Genomic DNA, 26330 nt, shown 5'->3' with positions numbered 1-26330 from the left:
ATTTAATTTATTTATTCTAGAACTGCCAGAAAAATTTAGCTTTAGAACCCACGTCACTTTTTGCTATAGGTGGTTCCAACCATTAAAAGTTAAAAAGGATCTCGTACTTGGTTGAATGTCCAAAATACAATTCGACTGTCAAATATGAGACCTTTCAATTAAATAAAAGTTTGAAGTAACTAAAAGGACTTTGGTCCGGGGTCATAGTTTTATCGAAGTAGAAATAGGCATGAAAATGTGGCTGTTGAATTCAGCGATAGAATTGGGAGCCAACGAAAAAGGGGTTAAAATGAATGTCGGAAGGAAATTGAAATTTACAAGATGTATATAATGATTTTTTAATTTATTATTTGTTTCATTAAGGCCAACAGCCTACTTATAACAACAGGGAAAACAAGGAAAAGTAATGTACCTACATAAAAGAAAATTAAAATTATCATTTTATTTATTCTTGAAACATAAACAATCAGAACTTAATCAGGGGTAGTAAATTTTTGATCTAATAGGAGAATCTTCTAAATTGGGAATTGGTTTAATTTCCCCAAACTCCACTTCATTCTGTTGATCATTAGTTCGTAGGTAATTGAACATTACTCTGAGTAATAAATATGCCTCATTATTGAATGTTTTGCTATTGACATTTGATTTAATTGCATGCATGTAGGAAAGAAAAAAAAATCTTTTCAAAAACAGCAAACATAAACTGGCATTATTCCTGAGACAATTAAGATACAGACTATTTGAAGAACAACTTGTTAAAATGGTGTTCGAGGTTGTTAAAAAAATATTATGTTCACGATATTACACTAATATAAATTTAATGAGATTCCTAAATTTGAAAAAGAACATCAACATTTGAAAATATAAGTAATGAGAGTAATTTTAAAGTACTAAGCTTTTAATGAAAACTAAAACTAAGTAGAAAAATCTGGTAGCCACATCATTTGACATATACGTGGTAAATTGAGAACAGTTAATTCAATTCGTTATTTGAATTATAGTACAATTAAGTATATTACTTTTAAAAATATCAATTATAATACATTTGTGACTCTGTAATTAATCTTAAAATTAATGGAAAATTTTGTTGACTAGATTGAAATCCACACCGTATTTTCAGTGAGACACATTTATCATTACATACCTTTGAAACTTAAAATGTACATTCAACAAAAGCACAAACGTGTTCAAGTCCGGAAATCAAGATATTGATTTGAACATGAGATCTCACCACTGTGGTATCAGTCATCAGTTTAGTTTAGTTTGTTCTGTTGATTTAAGAACTTTGAACACGATGCACTTTTATTTACAATCATAAATAGGAAAATAGCTAGTTTAATTATTTTGATTATTGCTATTTGCTTTGTTCAATAAAGATAACTCCATTCGATTGAGGAGAGTCGGTCAGAAGCTCCCTATAAGGGATCACACCGCTCTTCTGAACTAAACGAGTGAGGTCTATGGATACCCCTAACAGAAAGTAAAAATTAATTAATGAAAAAAGGGGCTTCCAGCTTCCAATTAAGAATCTAATCAGGAACATATCTGGATTAAATTGGGAAGTAATTCTCCAGTGCGTCTCTTCTCGATAGATCATTCAGTTAAGCGTGGATAACCAACGTCAATGATGTAGTGGTTAGAACGGTGGGCTTTGAATCTGGAGGTTGGTGGTTCGAGTCCAAGTCAAGTCATTAAATTTAGCACTGTGTATTAGCGGGGAATGACATTTTGTGACAAGAAGTTAAGTTTAACACAATTTATTTTCCTAGTTAAGCGTGGATTTAAATTGGAAAAAAAAACTTGTCTAGTCTTGGTACCGTACCTACTTATTTAAAGTTTGGACTTCAATTGCTTGCTACGTCCTTGATTTGATCAATCTTCATTCAAGTGGAACCTAGCAGACTTCAATTAACTTCTAGGGGCCCTGGTCATATTCAGCCCCTTGTTTGGCGATCATATCTGTGCGGTTTTCATCTCTGTACGGTTTTCACCTCTATTTTCAATTTTTCATGTATGAACTCTTTACCTATTGTTTCTTTGAGCTACTGGCGGATTGAGAGGCTGAAGAAAAACGCCAACCCCGTCTGAACACGGGAAAAGGCGAGGAAGAAGAAGATTGTTTTCCCCTTATTTGACGATCATATCTGTACGTTTTTGTCACTTACGACCACCAACATGGGTCAGGAATATAGAGGACGCCACCCTTCAGACAGGCATACAGGAATTAATTATAGAAAAAAAACTAATTTATGGTTCTTAAACCGCCATGGTTTAGATTGGGATATCGTCGCTCATACAGGAATCCAGTTGCTAGCATATTATAATCGATACAAACCAGATCTACACCAGAATACACGAGGAACAGCATCAAAGTAAACGTACAGCAATTCCAAAATCATATGAGATTACAATTCCCTTCTTACTTCCGACGAACATACAAAGAATGTATGCTTTATTTATCTAAGTGTAAGTAATAAAAGATACAAAAACTAATTTCTTCCATTCCAAAACCTAATGGAAATATGATTACAAGCTAGACAAATCATCAAACACGGATACAGAGCTGGGAGATGTAAGAAACAAATCTGATAGGAGGCTTAGCTATGTCTGTGTGTAAAGAAAGATGAACCTGGATGGATTCTCGGTTATAATTATTTTCTCAATTTTGATTACCTATCTGTTATGTTTTCATTGAAACGCTCTACGATGTACCATTCCACTTCTTTCGAATGTTTTTAAAAACAAAATGGCTTCATTTCTTTCTATGCTCAGACCCTAATTATAAGATTGGGTACCTAGACAACTAGACATATAATAAACTTGGAGGTATAGGTGAGTCAGGGACGATCATCGGAAGAACACGATCAATAATGAGAATGAGTAATAGAAAATTAAAAATGGATAAGAGAAGAGGGAAATGAAATTCGTAAAAAAAGAGAGCTGAAAGGAAGTGAAAAAGATTAAGTGAAAATTACCAAAAAGAACGAGTAGGTACAGAAAAAAAAACTGTCGATAAATAAAATAATTAGGCACTACTGTTCTACTGTCGTAAATTTCTCAAATTCATAAAAATTTATACCTACTGTCGGCTAAGACTAAAAAGACCAAAAGTTTGAAATTAGGAATCTGAACCTCCTCGAAAAAGCTAATGGGTTGATAAACAAACTACTTATGTATTTCAATAGTGGAGATGCCAGAACCCCCCAATGTTCTGTATGTTAATTTGATAAAATACGTTCCACATTCCACAACACAAATGTCATCCGACATTATTTTGTGTTTATTTTCAAACACATTTTAAAAAGGAGAACTTTACGCTTATCTTTTCGAATACAAAAAGTTACTACAACACCCTTCGAAAATAATTTGAATTTTTTCTTCCTAATTTGTATTTTAATTTAGAATATTAGAAAAAAGCTCAATTGGTCAATTTTGTTCTAGGTATGTTTCCTAAGCTTTTTCAAGAAAATCCCTTATTAAATTCTGTAAAGGGATCTATTAAACAGAAACCGCCTTAACAAATATATAGAGGAACTTTTCAGTTGTATCCTAGCAAGAAAAATTCTAGGGAAATTTTTCGGACCGATTGCAATACGTACTTTCTTATAAAGACCGATTGCAATAGGTACTTTCTCATAAAGAAAACAATAGAAAATAGAAAGAAAGTAATAAAAAGTAAAAATATTCTAGGAAAGTTTCAGAACCCCGCCCGGTATTATAAATCCTGGCCTGAGAAGACGCTGAGATAACCTAGGAGTTTCGTTCCATTTATCTACATGCCTTACATGATGGTGATGCTGAGGTCAATAGTCTTCCGAGATAATACTTGTTACTCTCAACTAGCTCACAAAATATTCCTAGTAACTTTTATAATTTAAATACAGGGTCTCCGGGGGAAGAATTCGAACGTCAACTTTCTAATGACGTTATTAAAAATAATACCTAACAATATCAAATGTGTGCCTATAGGCCTGCTCTCAAACATGGCTGCTCTTATTGATTATGTTATTTAACCGTGAGGTGAGATGTTAAGAATCATGGGATGTTATACAGATAAAACACTATTACCTCGAATGTAAACAGAACTACTGGGGGGTAAGAATGTGTTTTAAGTAATTATAAGCATAATTATGTTTAAATAATAATGTGTGCTAAGTAATAAGGACAATCATGTTTCAAATAATAATATCCCATATCGTACGCTTAATTAGATATTAGGAGTGTTATCTAAAAACAAGGTGACTAAAATATTGGAGAGAAAAAACCCGGCAATGTGCCATTACGAAGCCAATTAGCTGAGCGGGTCAATGCATGTAAATTGTAAATAGTAAGCCTCATATAACACTAAGCACATAATGTGCATATATTTACCGTGTATTCCAATTTAGTTATTTTACATGAAACAAAACAGTGTCGTTCTGTGAGTCATGAAAAAAATAATTAAAAGTAAGGAATCGAAGGGAGGAAAAAACTGTTAACACGGATATTAATTGATTTTTGAATTAAAATTTAATCATTTTAATGACGGTAAAATTCGATAAATACGTACTGATAGAAGATTTTTGTGCCATACACTTCAGGTGTTCCTATAGGTACGTTGCAAAATTTAGATTCCCAGGTCAAAGGTTAATAAAATTAGTGATATCATCAAAGAAAGACAAAATGGACATGATTCAAACTCTGACATCATCAGTTAATGCTACCGGACTAACGATTAACATTAACACCAATCTGCCAGACATAATAAAATCAACCTTCTCATGTAAATTGGATTTAATTTCCTCTTTCCTGGCGTTTCATTCTTCCACGCCAGATTTTTTTGAATGGTACTCAATGACACCATGTGTAATTGTTGTACCTAATAACTGAAATAAACAATATTTTGTTTATATTTTTCGAAGAAACAAGACGCACTAGTGACACATGAGACTGTATACATTATGTAAGTGCTAGGTGTTGAAAATGTGCATTACGATGAACGTAAAGACATACAAGCTTCCTTTTTCAAATCCGATGGTCCAAAGACATGCCTCGGAATACATTAGTTTTAAACACGAAATTGTTTAATCCTTCATCGACCATCCTTAAGTTCCCACAATGTAGAATCCCAAGAAAACATGTCGTGTTGAAGATCCAAGACAAGACAAGGACAAGTACAAAATTTGAGGCATAAGCGAAGCCATCCAAAACCGGGGATTTTACGATGACAACAGAAACTTTATTTAAAATCTTTTTTGAATTCCAATTTTCCGTTTTAATACTCTTTTGTGAAGACTAGTTTTTAGCTGGAATTTTCTCAAAGCAATCAGAGAGATCTAGGAATTTTCTATTATGGAAATTCAAGTTTGTACGATTTTAGATTTATGTGAGGTAGGTAAGATGAAAAATGATATGAATTACTCATGCTAATCTACTTATAGATTATAATGCACTAATCATTATGAAAATTATAATACCTTAGATATAAAATGCCAGCAATAAATAATTTTTAAAGAACATGATTTATATGAATAAAATTTCTAGGCTACAGAAAAAAATTCAAATGGAAAGAAGTATTTACTAATTTGATCTTTAAAGAACGGTAATTAAGATAGCTCATTCGCTCTTCAGCAAGAACAACGTATACCTGAGTACAACTGGATAGAAGTTGGTATCCTTATAAAGTCTTGTGCACAGAATTTCAAAGATAAGATTGAAGATAATAATTACCTCTTATACAGGGTCATTCAAAAGAGACCGACTTTTTTCCTCTCGAAAATGCCACTCATTTTGTCAAGTTATACCTAATGTAAAAGAAGAGAAAAATGCCACAATGATATCTTAGGTAGTTTTTAAAATGGCTTTGGACTTATCATACATTACATACATACTTAAGTGATGGTATCTAAAAATGTTCTATGTATTATCATTAGTTTGCAACATTTCACCTGTTATCGATTAGGCAGATAGACTTGCCGAATGTTTCAACTTTAGTTTCCCCTATTTCCAAAAAAGTAGAATTCAAAAATTAAATAACCAGGGCAAAATTACCGAGTTGCAATTTTTTTTCGGCAAATGTAGTTCTTTTGTAAGACCCCGTATTTCTATAGGATATAAATATGTACCGTAAATTGGTACAACTAAGGCTAAGCAACAAGACATTATTATAGCATTATTCAATTTAACATGTTAAATAGTGATTTTGTTCTTTGTGTGATTGATCTAGTATTAATTATTATAACATTGTCGATTCAATGAACATTCACTTTTTTTTTCGCAGGACATAAACTGTTTCCAAGTTTGTATTTCGATTTATACAGATAATGGGATACAGAGATCACGGTATGCACAGATCGAATACAGAGTTCTTTTTGATGTAGGTACTACCTACTCGAATAGGACTAAAGAATACCTTGATCCCAACAGTAGGCTACTACTATTATTGTGGTCAAATTCTCAGGTAATTTTGAGGATAGAATTTACCGTCTTGACCACTACACCATCGAGTGTCTGCGCTTTTAAAGAAGTGTCTCCTTTAAATGCAATTACTGATAAATGGTAAACAAAACACTTGGAACTCTTGGAAGAGTGTAGAATCATAATTAACCTAAAATTAGGACTTTTGATTAGACATCAAAACAACAAAATTCACCAAAATTTCTTGTTGTCCCATCAAAATGTCTTTCAGACAATAAAATATTCCATCAAAGAGAGCAGTAGTTTTACTGCTACCTACTCGATTAATGTAGTCACTAAACTCACCACACCCAAAATAGATGAACACAAAATGTCATCTTCACAACTGACTCCGTAGATTCTAGGACCAATTTACCAGAAAAAATAATAAAAACTAGACCTGTGAAAAATATCTTTCTCAAAGTTTTATGAGCATATTTTAACTGGATTCTATCCCAAATAGTCGGAGACTATCAAAATGGAGGATTTTGAAACAAGCCTGATTTGTGTAGATTGTGTTCTTTCATATTTAAAAGCTTTTAATTATTTTTTATTGGACTTGGTAGATAAATTAATAAAAGTGTGAAGTTGTTATCTACTTTATGAAACTCCTTGAATAAAGAATATAATCTTTGGTTATTAAAATTACGGATTTCAATATTTTGATTTAAAACTTTATCAATATGTAGATCAAGTATTAGGTCTACTTTTAAAAATGCAAATTTGATATTTTATTTATTTATTTTGAATTCATTTCGTTGGTAGCTAAATATATCTGTAAATCTCACTTGGTTAAATTTATTGTTTAGAAACTGAGCTTTCTATTTTTTTGGTTGTCCATTTTCATACCGGAACCAGCCAGTCAAATTTAGAGAGAAAAACCGGACTCGTAACTGGTCAATTACAGAAGATAGCTTCCCAATTTCTTGAACTTGACTTTTGCACCGCTACCATCACACAGAGTCAGATAAGATAAAGTAAACGTACCGAAGGTTTTTTATGAAAGTGATCGACACCATATAAACATTATCTACATATTGATACCACGGTGATTATCTTTTAATATTATTTCCTACCGACATTCTTGTATAAAAGCGAAACATTGTCTCTTTGTTTGATCACTCTCATTCATCTCATGAAATGTTAGGATGTAGAAGACCTTGGTTAGGGACTTTTCAGTCCTATCCTATTAGTGCGAGCAGGTACTTATTATCAAGGTGTGTTTAATACTAATCATACCCGAATTAGTATATTATTTTGTATAGGGTTAATATTAGTGGAAATTCCTTGCTTCAATATGGGAACTTTTCGGAGTGATATCAGTAAATTTAACTGTGAGAAAGGAAAGCATGAACCTACTTTTGATAGCACAGGTTATACGAGTTCCTAGGTACATTAAAATAATATTTTACTTTTTTTACAATACAGCAATACTAAACGAAGTCCCAAACCCCTTGCAATTGGAGCGTTCACTTTTCCCCAAATTCTAACAAACCCACTTTGTCTGGGGTACGTTTTACAAATTGCATTGTTGCATGTTGTTTTTCATATTTAAATTGTATAATAAAATTATTATCCACTGCCACGAGTGTTCATGGAAACTGTTTCAACAGTTTTTGCAGATTTTTCCACCGTTTCCACGAATCGCATTTAAACATTTATCCTTTTCGTCATTAAGTTCTTTTAGTATTTTATTTAGACTGTCGAGGTAAAGCATGTTCCGTGTACGTATACTTGGTAGTTATACTTCTGTTGACGCATATTGTGCGTGTCATGACGGTTTAGCGTATCCGGAACTAATAACTCAGAACCTAATACTGTCCATTATGTTCTCATAATGTCCTCATCCATAATGTTTTCATCCGTAATGTTCCCAATACTTGCCACGAGAGAGGTATGCACCACACCCATGACAAACGTTTTTTACTTCCTACATGACGGGGCCAAAGTCACGAATTCATTTGAATTCAAATAGCTCAATTTTAATAAGTTTCCTTCTAATTATTTGGCTACTTTTCACAATATGTTTCCGTTACAGCTAGGCGTCGCGGTATCAATTGACTTCATACACGTACAAGTCTTTGTGAGTCTTCACTGAACATTTATCCAATCATCGTGCCAGTATTGATTTGAAGAAAATTAAAAGAGAGTGAAGTTCTCGAGTTTAATCGAGTGACCGACTAGCTTTTAATAATCTGTTACAAGTGAGGTTCAAAGAGAAGCAATTTCACGAGGTAGAAGGACAAGCTTCTTTTCAAATAAATGTCTTGATGTCACACTAAAAAAAAAAGTAAAAAATCATTCACAGTTCTCAAACCCTCCTCCCGTTCTGTGATGAAAGAAAAGGTGCGGAACGTATTAGTTAAACAAAATTCAATTTTGAAAATTGTTGAAATAAAAACTTTAACGTTAAGGAATTGTAACACAGAAAACACGTGTTTTTTTAGCAATATAAATTCAAGTGAATCAACTCCCACCTCCTCCTCCTCCCCCTCCTAACACTGAAACCCTCAGGAAAGCTTCTTTTTTTCCGAACTTCATGCAATTATTTATTTACCCTTCAACAAAATAAAGGATCAATATCAAAGTCGTGCTCTTCTATGTGTTTCAATTTTCAGTTCATAAAGTTTCTTATTGTTTTTTTTCCAATCTTTATTATTATTGGTAAAACAAGTTTAAAAAATCTCAAGTTATCTCTGCAGAAAATTTAGAGGGAACTCATTTTAAAGAGCTCGAAGACCGAGAAAATCTGAACAATGACTCTTTTTTCCCCTTATAAAATTGACCCCGCAATAAAAATGTAGAGCAATTTGGTGAGGTTTCGCAGAGAATAGATGTGATCATTTGAATCTATCTTTTAGAGCTCTCTGTTTGGTCAGATTCTCAAATAAATTATTCGAGGGGTGAAATTCCCTACCTTGGTTGGGATTTGTTAAAATTGAATATTATTTCGAAAGAAATTGTAATGTGTGGACTAAAATTAAAATATAGAAAAGTTCATAGGTACCATCAGGGTCGTCCAAATTTTCGTCTAGTTCGACATTTTTTCTTCTACGCCTTCTCCCTGAAAGCAGAATTTTAGTTTTTTTTAGAGAAACATTGAAAGGTAATTTGGAATAGAAATGTAGGATACAAAGTTACTTGAAGGATTGGTCTTAGAATTTAGGAGAAGCATTCATTTCAAGGTTGATAAAACTCTGCTTTCTTTGGAGATTTTGAGTCATTAGCCAATAATAATAATAAGTAAAAACTTAAAAGGATACTATAATAATTAATTAGATGGCCAACTTTCCTTATAACATCTTTTAATCAAAAGAATCAGCATTTTTTAATATGATCGAATTCCTTACTTCCCTGAATGGATTGAACAATATGTATGTTCCCCAATCAATTTTTATCTGTCACCTACTCTGCCTAGAGTCTGTGATATTTGAATAAATATCAGTTATCACACACACACACACACACACACACACACACACACACACACACACACACACACAAGTTTTGATTTCAACAGGTCCTATTAGCATTGAAGTGTGTACTAATTACCCAGATACGAAGTACTCGAAACTATATATGTGACTGCAGAGAAGGAATCTTTTAATTGTTACATATCCCTCTAAATATAAATAGTAGATATGTGAATAAAATGGGAATGTAACACGGCAAATAAAAGAGCTTTGGACCACACACGTTACTCATATGACACAGCCTGTTTAGTACTGAGAGGCATTGCAATTAAATCAACAAGACCAACTCTCATCTCATCTTGAACTTATTTATGTACCTACGTGTTGCTCTTTTGTAATTGTAAGAACATCTTTTGTACATCAAACGAGTACATCTTTTGTACACGATAACTGTTTGAAGTTATAGAAAAGGCATGATTGCTACTGTGGTATTTGACAGATTGATCAAATGAAAATCCTTGTTTGGAAGATTTAATTAACAACAAAAATCATTTGAAAGTTCTCGGCATAAGCATGATGGAATTGAAGGTGAAAATACTATCTCATTCGTTTGAATATTATTGTCCTTGTATACTCCATAACAAGTGATACTTTTCGGGCCCAAAATCAGAAGGGAAACCTAGTGTTATTGGTAAAAGTAGAATCATCGGCTGATCAAGATCTCACTGCGACCTGATTAGATCTCATAAGATGAAGAAAAGCCCAAGTAAATTGTATTTTTTTCCACAATTCTCAAGAAATCCAAGTAGGTACTTGTTCAATTCTTGAAAATTTCCAACGTGCACTTGAATACAGATTATGTGTATTTCTAGTATCACCTACTTAGATACCTACATAGAAGGAACCTGCAAGGAAATTGATACCAATATCGGAATAGAATTTTCACTGAAATCAGGTGTATCCTGGAAACTTGAACTTTAATGAACAATCTTTCAAACAAAGCCATAAACCAAACATAGGATAGTATGAGGGCTTTACTCATTCATATTGTGAAGTATTAATTCTATAAGTTCTCTTAAATCAGCAACTCATGGACGTTTATTAATGTGCAGACAGATCAGAGAACATCAAGGCTTTAACTTTGAAAAGTGGAGAAAAATGATCTGATAGTCAAGTCTCAGCATTTGTCGCCATTTGATACCAACCAACTTTGAAAAGCATTGAAATACGTCCAGTTACATCTGCTCAAAAAAATGAAACTTTTATAAGAAGTTCAGAGATGGGATTCCTCAAATATTGAAGAATGAAGAGGACATCGTGTGTGTTGCATTAAACTTACACTAATCTTTATTAATGAACAAAAAACAATCACAGAGATTGTGTACCATCACGTTAGTATCCTGGGATGATTTCGATTAAAACCTATAGAGCTTTAAGAGAATAGAAAATTTGGGTGTAGAACCTTGTCTTTATTTGTAAAGTATGGACATTTAATCCCGAAATGACATCACAGTCATTACTGTTGTTCAGAATGAAGCAAATGTAGGGAGTTCTGAGTCTAGGAAACATTTCTTGGGTGGTTTACTCATGAAGATAGAATCGGTTCGCAGAACTTTTTTTTTACATAAGTAGCGAATGTCAAAACCGTCAATCTTTATTTCGATTGGAACCTATGGAACTTTATCAGAACAGAAAATTTGGGTATGGAACCTTGTCTTTAAGTGTAAAGTTTGAAAATTTGTTCCCGAAATGACATCACAGTGATTACTGTTGTTCAGAATGCAGCGAATGTCGGGAGTTCTGAATCTAGGAAATATTTCTTGGGTGGTTTACTCATGAAGATAGAATCGGTTCGCAGAACTTTTTTTTTACATAAGTAGCGAATGTCAAAACTCGTCAATCTTGTCATACTTCCAGTGTTTCACTATAGTAGGACATTAGTTCTGATCAGACCAGCAATAAAGCACCTTCTATAAGCCTTATTGGTATAATGATACCACCGCTGGGGCTGCATCATTCTGAGATTACTTACAAAAGTGAGTTTGTTTCGCATTGATACGTGTACTATGCATTCACTGACGGCCTCGTAAATTTTGATTTAGTCTTGGTAACCTGTATACTTGATGAACAGAACTCAAAGTCAGTTTTGATTATACAAAAGTGAGTTCGTTTCGCATTGATACGTGTACCTATGCATTCACTGACGGCCTCGTAAATTTTGATTTAGTCTTGGTAACCTGTATACTTGATGAACAGAACTCAAAGTCAGTTTTGATTATACCAACCAACTTTGAAAAGCATTGAAATGTCCACTTACATCTGCTCAAAAAAATGAAACTTTTATAAGAAGTTCAGAGATGGGATTCCTCAAATATTGAAGAATGAAGAGGACATCGTGTGTTGCATTAAACTTACACTAATCTTTATTAATGAACAAAAAACAATCACAGAGATTGTGTACCATCACGTTAGTATCCTGGGATGTATTGCTAGTCGCTAGTAATTACTCATTTGTGCTGATTATGCTGGAGCTGCAGTTGACAGTGACGATCTTGGTAGAATCGTTCTGACGGATCTTTCCTTTTCAGGGACTGCCCTGTCCGATGACAGTCTTTTGTTGAATGAAAGTATAATTTGCTTGGGATGACTATTTTTTGAGCACTATTGCTGTTTTTCCCGGTTGAAAAATTACCAAAAATCATATCATACCCTTAACTTCAACTTTTTTCTTACGAAATACCCAACCATACCGGGGATTTAGATCTACTAACGGTGATGCTATAGAATTTTTTCCTTCTTCAACAAAAATCATTGAACGATTTTTGTTGAATAATCATCGTAAAGACGGTTTATTTAATTACACTCCTCTAAGAAAACCCATTTCGTATTTTCCTCTCATTCGGACCACTTTGTGACACTCTAAATTACCACTCTATTATACAACGCAGAAACATATGGAAAATTACATTATCTAACCCTATAATCACCGTTTGATTTGATAAATATTTAAACAATAAAAGGAGTTAATAAGCTAACCGTTATCCAATAAAACTTAAAGCTCGTGCGAGTGTGTGAGGGGGTTATGGCTTTTAAAGAAACTTTTATGGTGTGTGTGCTCTGTGGGTGTGTTTTCTCCTTTATCGTTGTTTCCCATTTGTTTCTTTTTGGCCAATTTGTTTAACATCACTCTTATCTCTAGGCTTTAATAGACTCGACAAGGATTTTAGTTGGTATCGCTTTTGATGCAGAGATGACGGTTATTAGGAGATTATTAGTTGAATATTTGGAGACACATCTCTCTATAGAATCAGTCAGATTGTCCTGATTTATTACTTCTTTATTTTTGGGATGCTCTAAACTAATTATTCGATTATTATTTGTGATGTAAGTACAGTGCTTTCACAATGTTAGGATCAAACATTATATTATTAGGAAAATTGAAATGAAGAATATAAAATTCATATTAAAAGCTTCGTACTGAAAGCTTCAGGATTCGTGAGAACCGCCTTTTGGAGTAAAAGGGTAAAATATTAATTTCTACCTAGTTTGTGTGTTTAGCACAAGCATTTCGTGTTTAATTTATTCCTAATAATTTTATATACGTTGTTTTTCACTTCTACGTGACTATCTCTCTATGAAGTTACTTAGCTATATCATTATGCAACCCAACAATAACATACATGATAAAAATATCATGCCTTTTAACTGAATGTAAATTTCAAGTTTTTTTGAAGTATAATTTTCCCATTAATTCTTGTAATGAATTGGTCAATGGTCAACCAACGAAGGATAATTTCAAAATGACATACAGCGTGATAGAAAGTGTTGCAAATGCTGGCTGATATATGAGCTATTTTTGTAAATTTTAAAAGAAATATAGCCATATGAAAATTTGTAGATTGTTTCAGTGCATATTAATTGATGTCAAATTTATCAGTCCAATCGCTTTCCATCTAAAGCAATCTAATAAAAGTTCTTGGTAGGTGAAATTTTTTGCAATTTTGTGAAAATTAGATAAACCCTCTAACACGAGAGTCTTTGGAGACGATATAATTTTTGAAGATAACTTTCGAGAGGATCACTTGGATCGGGAATATCTACAGAAATAAAATAAACCCAAAATTTCTACCCGAATGTTATTCCCGGTATCAGAAGATATAGGGGTTCCATTTTTTTAAATCAAGGTAATTTAGAAGATGCTCACTATATTGGGGTGGTGGCCATGATGGTTTCAAACCATCAGGAGAGAATTAAAGCGATTATTGAGCAAGGACAAACCCCTGTGAGACCTCATATATTACAGGTTCCCTACGGTATAGCATAGTAAAACCCTCTGTAGAAAAGCATTCATGTACAATTAGTGCCCCTGTTTACAAAGCAGCTGACAGTATTCTAGACTTGAATGTTGAATGGAAAGCCCACCACAACACATGCCTCGATATTAACTCTATTATTATCAAGTTTTTATGTCTTCCTATCAAAATTGTTTACAGTGGTAAAACGTAAAAGGGTAATGGAGCTGGAAATCAATTTAATCCTTCTTTCCTATTTTGTGTGACTGCTTTGGATAGAATGTTTACTTGGAACTCATTCGTGGTGTTCTTGATGTGACGATGGGAATATGTTTGAATATTTCAACTTGGAATCGGTTTATAGAGTTAAATGCTTACTTTTGATAACCAAGTCTTAAGTTTGAAAGCACTAGCTATCTACGCGTAAAATAAATTTCCTACTCAAATATTGAAGCCATCCTCATGTAAAGAGACCTTTGTAGAGAACGTTCAGCTGGTAAACTATCAACTGAAATATACTACAATATTATATTACATATCATTCCTAGATATTTTACTAAATTCAACTTAGTACACTCAGAAAAAAAAATAGTGATAGGGTGCTACAAGTTAGGGTGGAAGAACTCTATTATTGGGTTACTTCCCCTGATTTAGGTTATTAGTTATTAGAATGCTATATCATAATCATAATGTTGAGCTTCCCGATATAAAGATCAATATTAGAGTTCCAGAACCCAGTCACTCGATTGGGCTTCCGTCACCCTGGTTTTTTTCTCAGTGATACATACCTATATTTTCCTGCTTACCTATTCAATTCAAGCAACCTGGAATGGCGTGATATTAAAATACGATAGGTAATATTAGAATACGTCCAGGAGTCTAGGTAGAGGAAACAAAAAACGAGATTAAAACAGCAGGAAAAACTATGAAAAGCTCTAGTCTTGTCAGCACTCAGCATATTATTTTTTATCATTGTGACTCTAATTAAAGTAATATTGGATTACTCGTTTGCATTTGAAAATAGAAGCCAATAAGCTCTTTCAATCATACAAGACTAAGTTCACGGATCTCGTATGTCCATATGTCTACATGTGAACTTACAATGTCCATACATTATAGGAACATACTTGGAACATGATATATGGCATACAGGGTTCGGCAAAATCAGGAGAAATTCAACACTAAAAGAAATTCATGTGTATGACTTTGAAAAACAGAAGGATTTCAGAGTCGGATTAAGACTAGCTCCTTAGGTAAAACAGTTCGAATTCTCCAGAGTCCCAATATTCCTTAGAACTATAAGAAACTATAGCAGTAATAAATTCACTTACAAAACTTGCACGTCCAAATTTTTTTCACGTTAAACCTGGATGAGCGTCAAATAAACGTAAGTACTACTATGTATTCCAAAATATTTTCAGTTATTCAATTTATTTTCAATGTTTATTAAAATGGCCGGATAGCGAGCGTTCTAGATTTTTGATGCTAATTTGCACACCTGGTATAAAACCTAATGCTTGAAAAAGAAGAGAAAAAGTTGACGTGAAGTTACTGTGTGAATGAAGGATACTATTACATGTAAGTTTATGTCTTTACTAAGTTAAACAACTGCATTTAAGAACTCACAGAGCTACTTCGGTACAATGTCCAGTTTAGAGACGTTACTGTCCCATATAAACTATACACAAAGCAAGTGTATACCCATAACCCCATAGGTACTAACAATTACTAATAAAGCTCCATATAGGGTGGCTTCACAAACAGGTCCGGAAGAAACCGTGGGCAGTCCGCTACTACTGCCAGTTGACAAATGTTGTATTTCGCAAAATAGATACAGTAGAGCTATTAGTTGCATGTCCTCATGTCCAAGTTGAAAGACAATGTTGAACCAAACATAAGTCACGGTATGTTCAGCCTCCCCCTTCTGGACTTAAATACAAATTTAGGTTTCTACTTCAATGAAAGTAATGAAAGAAGTCAGGAAACGAAAAAGAAAATAGGAAATAAAAATTGCCTGAAAGTACCCTGATATTAGATCAGTTTTGAGCAGTCAGTTCTTATTATGCAAAAATGCAGACACCCTCAGTATCAGATATTCAGTATCAATGAAAAAAAGGATGACTCAGTGGAGAGATTAGTAGTAAAGTCAGACTTGGCATGAGGACAAGGTCACTGACTGACAACCGGTCACACTGTATGGCATAAATAAATACGAGTAGATCAAGACTTTTAAGATCATGTAAAAACACTGCAAATATGTATGGAATTCCACTCTTGTGGGGTCTCGCAGTTCTGTGTATTGAACATCAGAGCTTGTAAACGTCCAGGTAACTCACGGTAGTGCGACGGGCCAAGTTCAAGTGATAAACTGACTCAGTCTGCATATTACGCGGACCCAGTCTGGTTGTACTTGTCATCGTCTTTACTTTGTTGTTTCGAATGATGGAATCGTAAAATTTGTAGGATTTGCTCGTATTAAGTTAAGACCACTCAGTTCTAAGTGATCAGGTGATCACAGATATCGTGGATTCGTTTGAGGAGATTTATTGGAAACTTGGATTTCTTGTCCCTAAACTTTTATGACGACCTTCTTGGCCTATTTATAGCTCAGTGTTAAAATTTACTTTATGACATAATATTAGGTACAATTTGATATTCTTTTAATAGTAGTACATCACTACATCATATTGGGAGTTTTGACATCTCCACCAATAACACTGTGCTGTGTTGAGTTGTAACCTGAGACATATTCCATTACCAAACAGCATAATCTCGGGAGTTTTGGCATCTCCACTAATTTTAAATTGGGTTACAATGGAAGTATGGAAGTTAGGTTGAACCACTTCCTGGGACATTTTAAAATGATGAAAGGAATTTTATTAAAATTTCACTTCTCGACTGGGATTGAACGGGTCAGTCAAGCCTCGTAAGGCAAATTCAGTAGCTTACTCATGGAATTCGTAGATGAGTATTAGCAATCATTAGAGGAAATAGAAGTTTATAAGTAGAGTATACTAAGGCTAATAATTTGTACCTAGCCATACCTACTGGGGATAACAAATCAAGGTTAGACATATTTCTGGACATGGTCTTCACTTGACTGGAGTGGATTACGGACTGTCCCCTATCTAATAGACGTTAATAAACAAGACTACAGAGGTTCTAAGTGATCACAGATATCGTGGATTCGTTTGAGGAGATTTATTGGAAACTTGGATTTCTTGTCCCTAAACTTTTATGACGACCTTCTTGGCGCAAGCTCTCTAAATAAAAGTTAGTTCTGAAAGTGCTAACAAATGATGGGCTCTAAATGCGTTTGAGAAATACTGAAAGCGGAATTTCATGCACGAGCTGTATTCAAGGGTTAATGTGAACTTTTTTAATGACGTTATAATAAATACATAAATATAATGATTATTATTTTCATACTCTCGGCTTTGTGCTTTTCTTTTATGGATATAATTGCATATGTAAGTAAAAATGTACTTCAATGAAATGTTTTAATACACTTATAATGGGTAAAAACATTTTTTTAAGACATCAAGTACAACTTTTTCTGAGGCAGTAAAATTCTTGCATGAAACCAAAATTCATGCAAGTGTCAAAATACTTCTCGTTAACTCTTATCAACACATGTTATAGCCGGCTAGGTAAATATTAAATTACTAAATAATTGGCCAAAGTTATCAAGATGAAAGAAATTCAAAATTATCAAAGGAGATGTTAACTGATGGAGGTATAGCTCTTTGGTGGTATTTGAAAGTTTTGGGCGTTTAAACTAATAAGTGAGATGGATTGGTTCACACTGTATCTTTGGCTCGAGGATACAATATTCCTTGTTTTTTATACTGCCAGGATCAGACTGAAAAGTCCCTAAACCCCTGTGGTTAAAACAAGATCTTAAACATTTTATGGCGCAAACAGGGAGGTATAGAGTCATTATGAGAGCTTTTCTTGAATCTTTCAGTAATTTTGGTTAATTTCATCTTATTTTGTTTCTTTCTTTATTTTTTAGCCTGACAGCTTCTCCAAGTTTGTTACCAAAATGACCAAATGAACCCACTTGAAGAGTTTCTCAGGCTAAAAAAAGGACTTTAGAGCTTTATTTGAATATACCCCTGAAGAACATCTTTCCAAAAATGGCTTTCTTCGGCGCTTTGTTTTGACATGAAGCATTCTGAGTGATTAGAATAGCCAAGGGAAGGTCCAAAGTAATAATAATTGCTTTAATTGTAGACTTCCTGACTTCCTTATAGATTCCATCATACTCAGAACAAACGTAATTCATATTCATTGAAAAAACGAATGTTGTTTCAGATTATTAATTTTTATGAGTTGATATATTTTTTTGCCCAACATATTTTTAATAACATCTATTGAACAATTAATTAAAATTTTAAAATGTAAACATAAACACAAACAGTACCTAATTGAAAATGTGCCTAAAATATAATAGCAACAGGATACAAAATGTATATTTTCTGAGTAGGCAATTAGAATAGGCATCTATCCAGACCTAATTAGTGTGTGTAATCTTTACGCACAGAATTTTATTATTTTCGCAAAAAAATGAGTAGTGGGTAGATATGCATCTTGAAATTTTACGAGATTTCGAATATCAAGTAGGTATCTGGTTTTCGAATAGTTTTCGGGGAGTGTTCCGTTTTCTTTATTCCTAGTCTCCCCATATCAGAATTTAGAATATACATATTTATAAGAGGTGCCCATAGGTCCTATATGTAGACAGGTATTTCAATAGGCACATAAAATTTGTCCCTGGATAGGTAAAGGTTCCATTTTATTGAACGATATTGTACCAGAATTTTTGTTTTATTTTAATATTTTTTACGAGATAACTTTAAAATTATGATGATGGAACATGGATCTATTTTTGGCAATTGATGCAAACTAGGTACTCAAAATAATAATTGGATACTAATGCATACAGGGTGTTTCATTTTCGTAGCAATGAACCAGCATTGGACTTTAGGGGCCTGTGTCGCAACATGCCCATCGCGTAGTATGTAGACTATAATTGTAGACTGATATTATATTAGGGGGGTATTTTACTGTATTGTTACACGACACGTGTGTACCAGGTACCTACATAAAATGATCAAGAAACTTTTCAAACGGAAAAGAGAGAAATCAGTTCGTTTTCAAACATTATAAAATATAAATGAATTTTAATGCAATATCGACACCCAGTAGAAAAAATATGTTCGCATCATAAATAGCCAGGTACTTATGTGCTACACTTATGAGCTTGTACGTACTTATAATTTGATTATTTATTAAAATCGTAAGTGTTTTAAATAATTCATTAAACTATTATATTTAATGTTATCATATTTCAACCTCACACACATTTTCATTTTTATATAGGCAGTTAAACTTAAGTATGCTTGCTTTAGCTTCATACAGTATGTATGTAAGTACTAATAAATAGCTGTACTAAGTACATCTACCTACATGTACAATAATAAAAAAATATTTTATTGGATAATTATGCTAAGACGTGGCTATTCATAGGCAACCATTATTATTTTTATTAAAAATATTATTTAAAACGAAAGAGAAAAACAGGTCCTAAGAATGTTATCTGAGGGACTTGATGTTAAATATGGGGCAAAAGTAGTCACTATAAAAACTTTGAAATTTGAATTAATTAGAAGATTATAAAACTTGATGGTGTTTCTGCCCAAACCACTTTATACTGATGTGTTAAATAGCTGTTCGCTGTTCCCTAGGTGACTGAACATTCTACCTATTTTTATGGAGTTCTGTTTAGAAAATTAGTTTGAAAATGGAGATTTTGTTAGAACCTAGTCGGTATAAAATCCAGTTTTTAAAACCAATACATTGCTTTTCCCTATAAAATTTTGAAGTAGCGACTGCATAGACCATCATCAACCCGTGACTACAGGCCTAAGAAAATAAATTAATAACTAAGTAGTAACCTATACCTACTTAGCCCAGCTTTAGGTACTTAAGGTTCATCAAAACAACGAATTTTTAAAGAATGATTAAAATTTTAGACAATAGAAAGTCATGTGATATTCATAAGATATTAGTATTAGGTACCATTTGGGTACTTAAGTATTTACACAAGATAGAAAGAATACTTGTACGCAGAGGAAGGTAGTTAAATTTTATGTAATTTAGGCAGGTACGTATAGTTTTCAACGTTTGGATTAGGTTATAAAAACCTTGTTTAAATTTCAAACATGGCGGTGTTGTATATTTTAAAATAGATGTTGTACCGTTTTGAATGAGGAAATTCTGGTACGAAAGTATACCAGGGGGCCAAGGTACGACGTGTTGAATTTGGGAGATATACCTACCAACCTCAGTGGTCACTTGGTCAGCGCGGTGGACTTCAGATCTGGAGGTTGGTGGTTCGAGTCCAAGTCAAGTCATAAAATGTATCGAGGTGTATTAAACGGAGAGTTTTGAAATAGGACCATATTTTAACTCACTAGGAGATGAGAACTTACAGAATAATCAAAATATACCTGATGGCCGGTATGTAGACATATTTTTCAGGTGATACATCTCCCTAGTAGGTATACAAATCCTTGCAGGGCAGACGAGTTGATATATTTCGACCATTACTATGGCCATCATCAGAACAACTAAATAAAAAATTACAATCCACTCCAGTCAAGTGAAGACCATGTCCAGAAATATGTATGATATCGTACTTGACCATTATCTCAAACTAAACAAAATCAAGGTTAGACAAACACTAATTTAGAATGCCAATAGGTGCACCTTGTTTATATTGGCATTCCAGGACTAAAAAGTCTCTTTACTTCCTTTGTATAACCAAGGCTTTGATTTTAATTGGTCTTTATTCTCACTAAAAGGACCTCTTGTATGGCCTGCTCCTTAAAAGAAACTCAACAGGACATAAAAAGTCCCGAAAACAAATTCCTTACAGAAATGGTCGATGTTCATTGGACATTGTCTCAAAGAGTTAAATGTGTGCGGCTTAGAAGCCGGCTTCAAATAAAAAATCAATCAATATTCTATTGAAAAATATCAGTTTTCTTTTTTCACTCTATTTTCGGCGTTGAGGCCAAATAAGGCATTACACTAACCGTGTTAAGTTGTTTCCAGAAGCATTGTGTTAGGTTTTGTGGGGGTCACTGATTTGGTATTTCGGTAACCTGTCTTGGGCGAAATTCCATCGAAGAAATGACCAAACCTAAGATGGCGATACTTAGAATCAGATATTAGGTATAGAAAGATATTGCAGGCAGGAACAGTCAGGCAGGAAAGCCATGTAAGATTTGTGTGACTTAAGTCAGAGCCTTCTGGCGTCAAATTTAAGTTTGCTGCGCTTAGAGACAAATCAATTTAGGGCTGAAGGGGCTTTTAACTCTATCTAGTCCTGTCCTAAGTCCTTCAGCAAGGAAAAAGGCATAATCATGTTTGTAGATCCAGTATTGAGTATCTATAAGCAGGTCTCTACTAAAAATAGGCTAAGCAGTTCTGGATAATCTCATTTCAAGATCATACCCACATTATTTGTGACACACCCTATGCAAATTAACAAGCGAGAAGATAATTAATAAATAATTAATTAAAAACAATAAAATTGTTACTTTCGCAGAGCACAGGAAAAAAACAAATTACACAAAGTAAGTAATTTGGATTTTTTCAATTCTGCTCGCTTGTTTGTATGCAGAGTTTACAAGTACTATTATCAGAGCTTATTTTTATGTCTGGATGCTGGTAATAAATTAAGAGTAAGCACAAGAGGGATGCAGAAGGAAGCCCCTTTTCACTTATTCTTATTCAACCAATGGAAACGAGGGGTGAAATCCTTGACAAAGAAAGGTTCCATGTTTTTACCTTATCTCTCTTATACCTACTAACTAAAATCTTTTTTTTTTTTTTGAAACTCCTCCCATATCCTGCGCTCTATTGATTTCAATACATAAATTTAATCATTATATTCCTGATGATGTGTAGGTACCTAACCCAAAAAAATCCCAACATTTATATTAGGGTGTATCTAATAGATGTTGGGTGCGTGGAAACATTGGGTTCGTGTTGGAGAGTAAATGAGATTTGAGAAGAAGAATCAGACTAGCTATTATTATTTGGGAAAATTATGGGGCACTACATACACATTTACTAATTTCCTAGTAAGATACATAGTATTCCATGGTGTTTTCAACACAGAACTTTGTCACACAGAAACCTACGTTGGGTCTAGTGGATGGCTCCGCGGTAGTTCGGTAGATTGGTAGACCGTAGGTTCAATCCCGACAGAGGCATAAATTTGATTGCGTTTTCGAGGACAAAAAGGATCTTCATGGTTTGGGTTAGTCAGTAAAAAATGTTTCAGGCAAAAGCATTCGGCATAAACCTCGCTTTGTACTCATTTTCAACTTCAAAGTCTCTTGTTTTTGATAAAGACCACGTCCTTTTCAAATTCCAAACAATTTTGAAATGATATCGGTTCCTTTTCTTTCCAAGCAAGGTGTAAGTATCCCATGGTTTCCACTATATTATGCTTAACAGGGAAAAATATCGTTCAGAACACTGAATTTGAACGTTGTTTTTGTAACCTGGGGCTTGGAATTCGTCACAGATCTCATTTCTTCCATATGGCTGGAGAAACAACCCTCATTCTAATACCTACGTTTAGATTAGTTCATAGGAAGATGTTCTTACTTTGTACTCAGGTATAATATTATAAGGTTCCTATACACTTACCGACAAGGTCCATGGAATATTATTGAACTAAAGAATGTACCTTATTTTTTTACTCTCAAATGAGACTGGAAAGTTTCTTAACCCCTCTTACCCCAGGCTTGGTAGTCCACAGTTATTTAGATTTAGACTGTTGATAAAATTGACCATGATAAAAATGTCCTATGAATAGGATGAAAATTTACAGTAGAACCTTCAAAATTTCATCCAATACAGATTATACATATTACAATATTTCCTGGGACCTTTTTGGACTTCCAGATTTTTTGCTCTACTAGGTTTTACCGCTTAGGACAGATTCAAATACCTACATTTATTTGTCTCCTTATATTCTAATCTATTCTATTCTATCTGTTACCGTTTGGGCTGGAGCAGTTATTATTCAAACAGATAAACAGATGTTTTTACATATTTCACATGATTATAATTATGTTTACATATGTTACTAGGTTCTACATAGTAAACCTACCCTGACCAGGTGACTTAAAAAGATGACCATTGTATATTTCCTTAATACCTTTTGAAATAAGGAGAACACCCGTAGATCTTAGACAAACAGACACAAAGGCACTCGCGTGCTAACAGTGGGATGTTAAATCCCAAGTTTATCCTGTCTGAATCCCAAGTTAATTCAGAGGAGTGGGATATCAAATCCCATCGTGTTTCTTTTATTAATTTTATTAATTGGTGTTTCTCTTAATAGTGGAGATGCCAAAATCCCCAAATATGATGTGCCTAGCATTTTGTACAAAGGAACTCATGAATCTTACGTACCTACTCAGAATTAAAAACAGGAAGGCATTCCTTCCGAATTATTGATAAGAACCATCAATAAATAATTGGTTAGGTGGAAGAGCTCTTCTCAGTTCTTGGAGACATTTTATGTAGGTTACGAGTATATTTCAACTACTTATGCATATTGCCAACTATTTTAGGTTAGTTTGAGTAATTCTTAGTTGTAGGGATTAATAAAATAAAATATTGCAATCATTTAAGTTACACGCATAATCTGATAAGTAGTAGTCTGATTTAGTGGAGATGAGAACTCCTCTATAAACTGATTGGATCTAGTGTCAAATAAAAGGCTCCTTTTGAAATTCAGGGTTAATAAACGGCTCATGGGAGAGTCAACTTTCCTTGTACATTTGGGTGAATTCATGTTTTACCTCATTGGGTATTGGGTAAATTCATGATACTAAGATATCTCACATGTTTTCAGTAGTGTCGGATATTAATGGGAGTTCCGTCATCTCCACTATTCTGAAGAATTCCAAATTAAAACACCTACAACAGTACAGCAATTATTGATTGTTGTATGAACCTTCCTATAGAGGTGATAATGGTGATGATTCAGCCTTTATCATCATTATAGGCTGTGTCCTCTCTTATTAACAATTCAGCCCAATTTAACACAGTCATAGGCACATAGGATGATATGGTTTTGTTCAATATAGTTAGGTATAGTTATTAGTTACATGTTGCTAGTATAATATTATTATAGGTTAGTATTCTTATAGTTAGTATAAATGTGAATATAACAGGGAGCAATACATAACTTACTACCTCTATATTAAATAGTTACTAGTTATAAGGTTACTAATTTGAACTCTTGACTTACCAGAGGAGGGTCTATCGGAGTATCTTGTACAGTAAACCCAGGCAGGCCATACTTGACCATCTGAGTCTTTGTCTGGAAGGCTTTCTGACTTATCAGACGTTACAGAACTGGCACTACTCATGGCAGGGGGAGGAACTTTCTTCGGAAGAGTTGGAAGATCTAGTTGAGGAGATTTCTTATATGAAGCTGAAGGGGTAGAGTTGGATTTCGAATTCAGATGTTCATTACTACAACTTTTATGTCGAGTCGAACTTAACGCATTACTACCGAACTCCGGCTTTAAAATATTGTCTACAGAAAAAGGTAATGAAGAATGGCGATTGTTGGGGCTAAATAATACTCGGGGGGATGGAGATCGACAGCAAGAACAGTTCCGGGGTTCTCGAGAATTAGAACTACAGGGACTACAGCTAGATTGTTTCGTGGGGTAGGAAGATTCCATGTCGGAAACCTTGGGATCAGGAGGTCTCTGCTTAGCTGAGTCATACATGTGCAATTGATACTCCTCAGCACTAGGAACATGATGGTACATTAGCCCGGGGATCACAGGAAATCTTGGCATCATACTAATCTCATAGAATAGAGCCGGGTTCAAACTTGCAGGATTGACATGATGGTGATGAGGATCTTGTCTCTGCATGTAGTTAAAGTTGATAGAAGACAAAAGTTTGACATTATTCTCAACACTAGCATCCGAGTCACACAGGAACGAGTTGATCTTGAACTTATTATTGTTAATACTAGAGTTAGCATTCTCATTGTTATTCACCATCTTGTCCCTTTCAACTTCATTTTCAGGAGATTCACAATCTTCAGACTCATTCTCACAATCACTCGATTCCTTTTTCTTTTTGGCATCAGTTAAAAATCGGTCTAACAAAGGTAAACATATACTAATTTTATTGTTTGTTCCGGTACAGTTGTTATTTTTAGTTAACCTGTCTAATTGAGTATTATTAGGAACTTGTTTAACACTATTATTCACTTTATTTATACACGGAGACATTCGGTCACTTAGTGGTGGAGATTGGTCAATATATTTTTGATCACTACTTGATGAATTATTTTCACTAATTTTTTTCTTCACTGTATATGAGATCGGAGATGAACGAGAGGAGCTTCCCCCTTGAGAGCCAGGCCTCTGGTTAGTGGTCGGTCCAGGACTAGATGCACTACTAGGACTGCACCTCTCTGTCTCAAGAGCCATTTCAACACTGTGTGTGGTCTTGTAATAAAATCATAGCATAACTTGAATTCAGGCAAGTTTCACTCAACATACTGCTTGTTCTCAACGCCACTTGCATCTACACTTTTTTATTTTATTATAGTTACTTGCATTATTCGCTCATACAATATCTCACTTTGTGTTTTATTTTATGTTTGAAAGTGGACACTAAAAAAATTATATTTATTTTTAAAATTTATTATTGCACTAAAAATTGATTAAAGTTAAAACCGATTAAAAATTATAAAAAAAGCACAATCTTATGAAGTCATTACTATGAACTCTGATGTAAACAAATCATTGTGTTTAATCTTACTTAACATAAAACAACTAGCTCGGATGTGCGATAATATGATAGAGACACTTCAAAAGCAAAGCAGGTTTTGTGACAGCTAAACTAAGACTTCAAAATAAAAAAATAAATAAAAAAACAAAAAAAACGGGTCCACCTTAAAAAATCTCGAAAACTCTTCACCCCTTTCCCACCGTGCTAAGAACGAGTTGTAAGTTTACTGACTCTATCAAAAAGCTGTTAAGAATACCAATTCTTGGCATCATCATCATGGGTATCATCGGCAGTAGTATGACTAAACTCCGCCTTGTATTTAGATACCTAATGT

At 33.8% G+C, this 26330-nt stretch overlaps 1 protein-coding gene across 1 annotated transcript; it reads right to left on the bottom strand.

Annotated features, from left to right (window-relative positions):
- Nucleotides 1-1354: 1354 nt before the first annotated feature.
- Nucleotides 1355-26205, bottom strand: LOC103508822. Its single transcript, XM_008473403.2, has 3 exons — nucleotides 24486-26205; nucleotides 9443-9499; nucleotides 1355-1470 (listed from the first exon to the last, which is right to left on the bottom strand). The coding sequence occupies exons 1-3, from the start codon at nucleotides 25690-25692 to the stop codon at nucleotides 1355-1357; spliced, it is 1380 nt and encodes a 459-aa protein (XP_008471625.1). The 5' UTR covers nucleotides 25693-26205.
- Nucleotides 26206-26330: the final 125 nt, after the last annotated feature.

This window comes from Diaphorina citri, unplaced genomic scaffold, assembly GCF_000475195.1.
Source record: "Diaphorina citri unplaced genomic scaffold, Diaci psyllid genome assembly version 1.1 scaffold21, whole genome shotgun sequence".
Taxonomy (NCBI): domain Eukaryota; kingdom Metazoa; phylum Arthropoda; class Insecta; order Hemiptera; family Psyllidae; genus Diaphorina; species Diaphorina citri.
The sequence above is the reverse complement of the archived record's forward strand: the minus strand, read 5'-3'. Positions and strand labels throughout refer to the sequence as shown.

Coding starts and splice junctions, on each gene's coding strand:
- LOC103508822 (XM_008473403.2), bottom strand. CDS start 25,692: ATGGCTCTTGAGACAGAGAGGTGCAGTCCTAGTAGTGCATCTAGTCCT. Junction 9,500..24,485: donor CTCCGATAGACCCTCCTCTG/GTAAGTCAAGAG, acceptor TTCTGCTTTCAG/GGAGAAGGCGTAGAAGAAAA. Junction 1,471..9,442: donor AAATTTGGACGACCCTGATG/GTACCTATGAAC, acceptor ACTTTCTGTTAG/GGGTATCCATAGACCTCACT.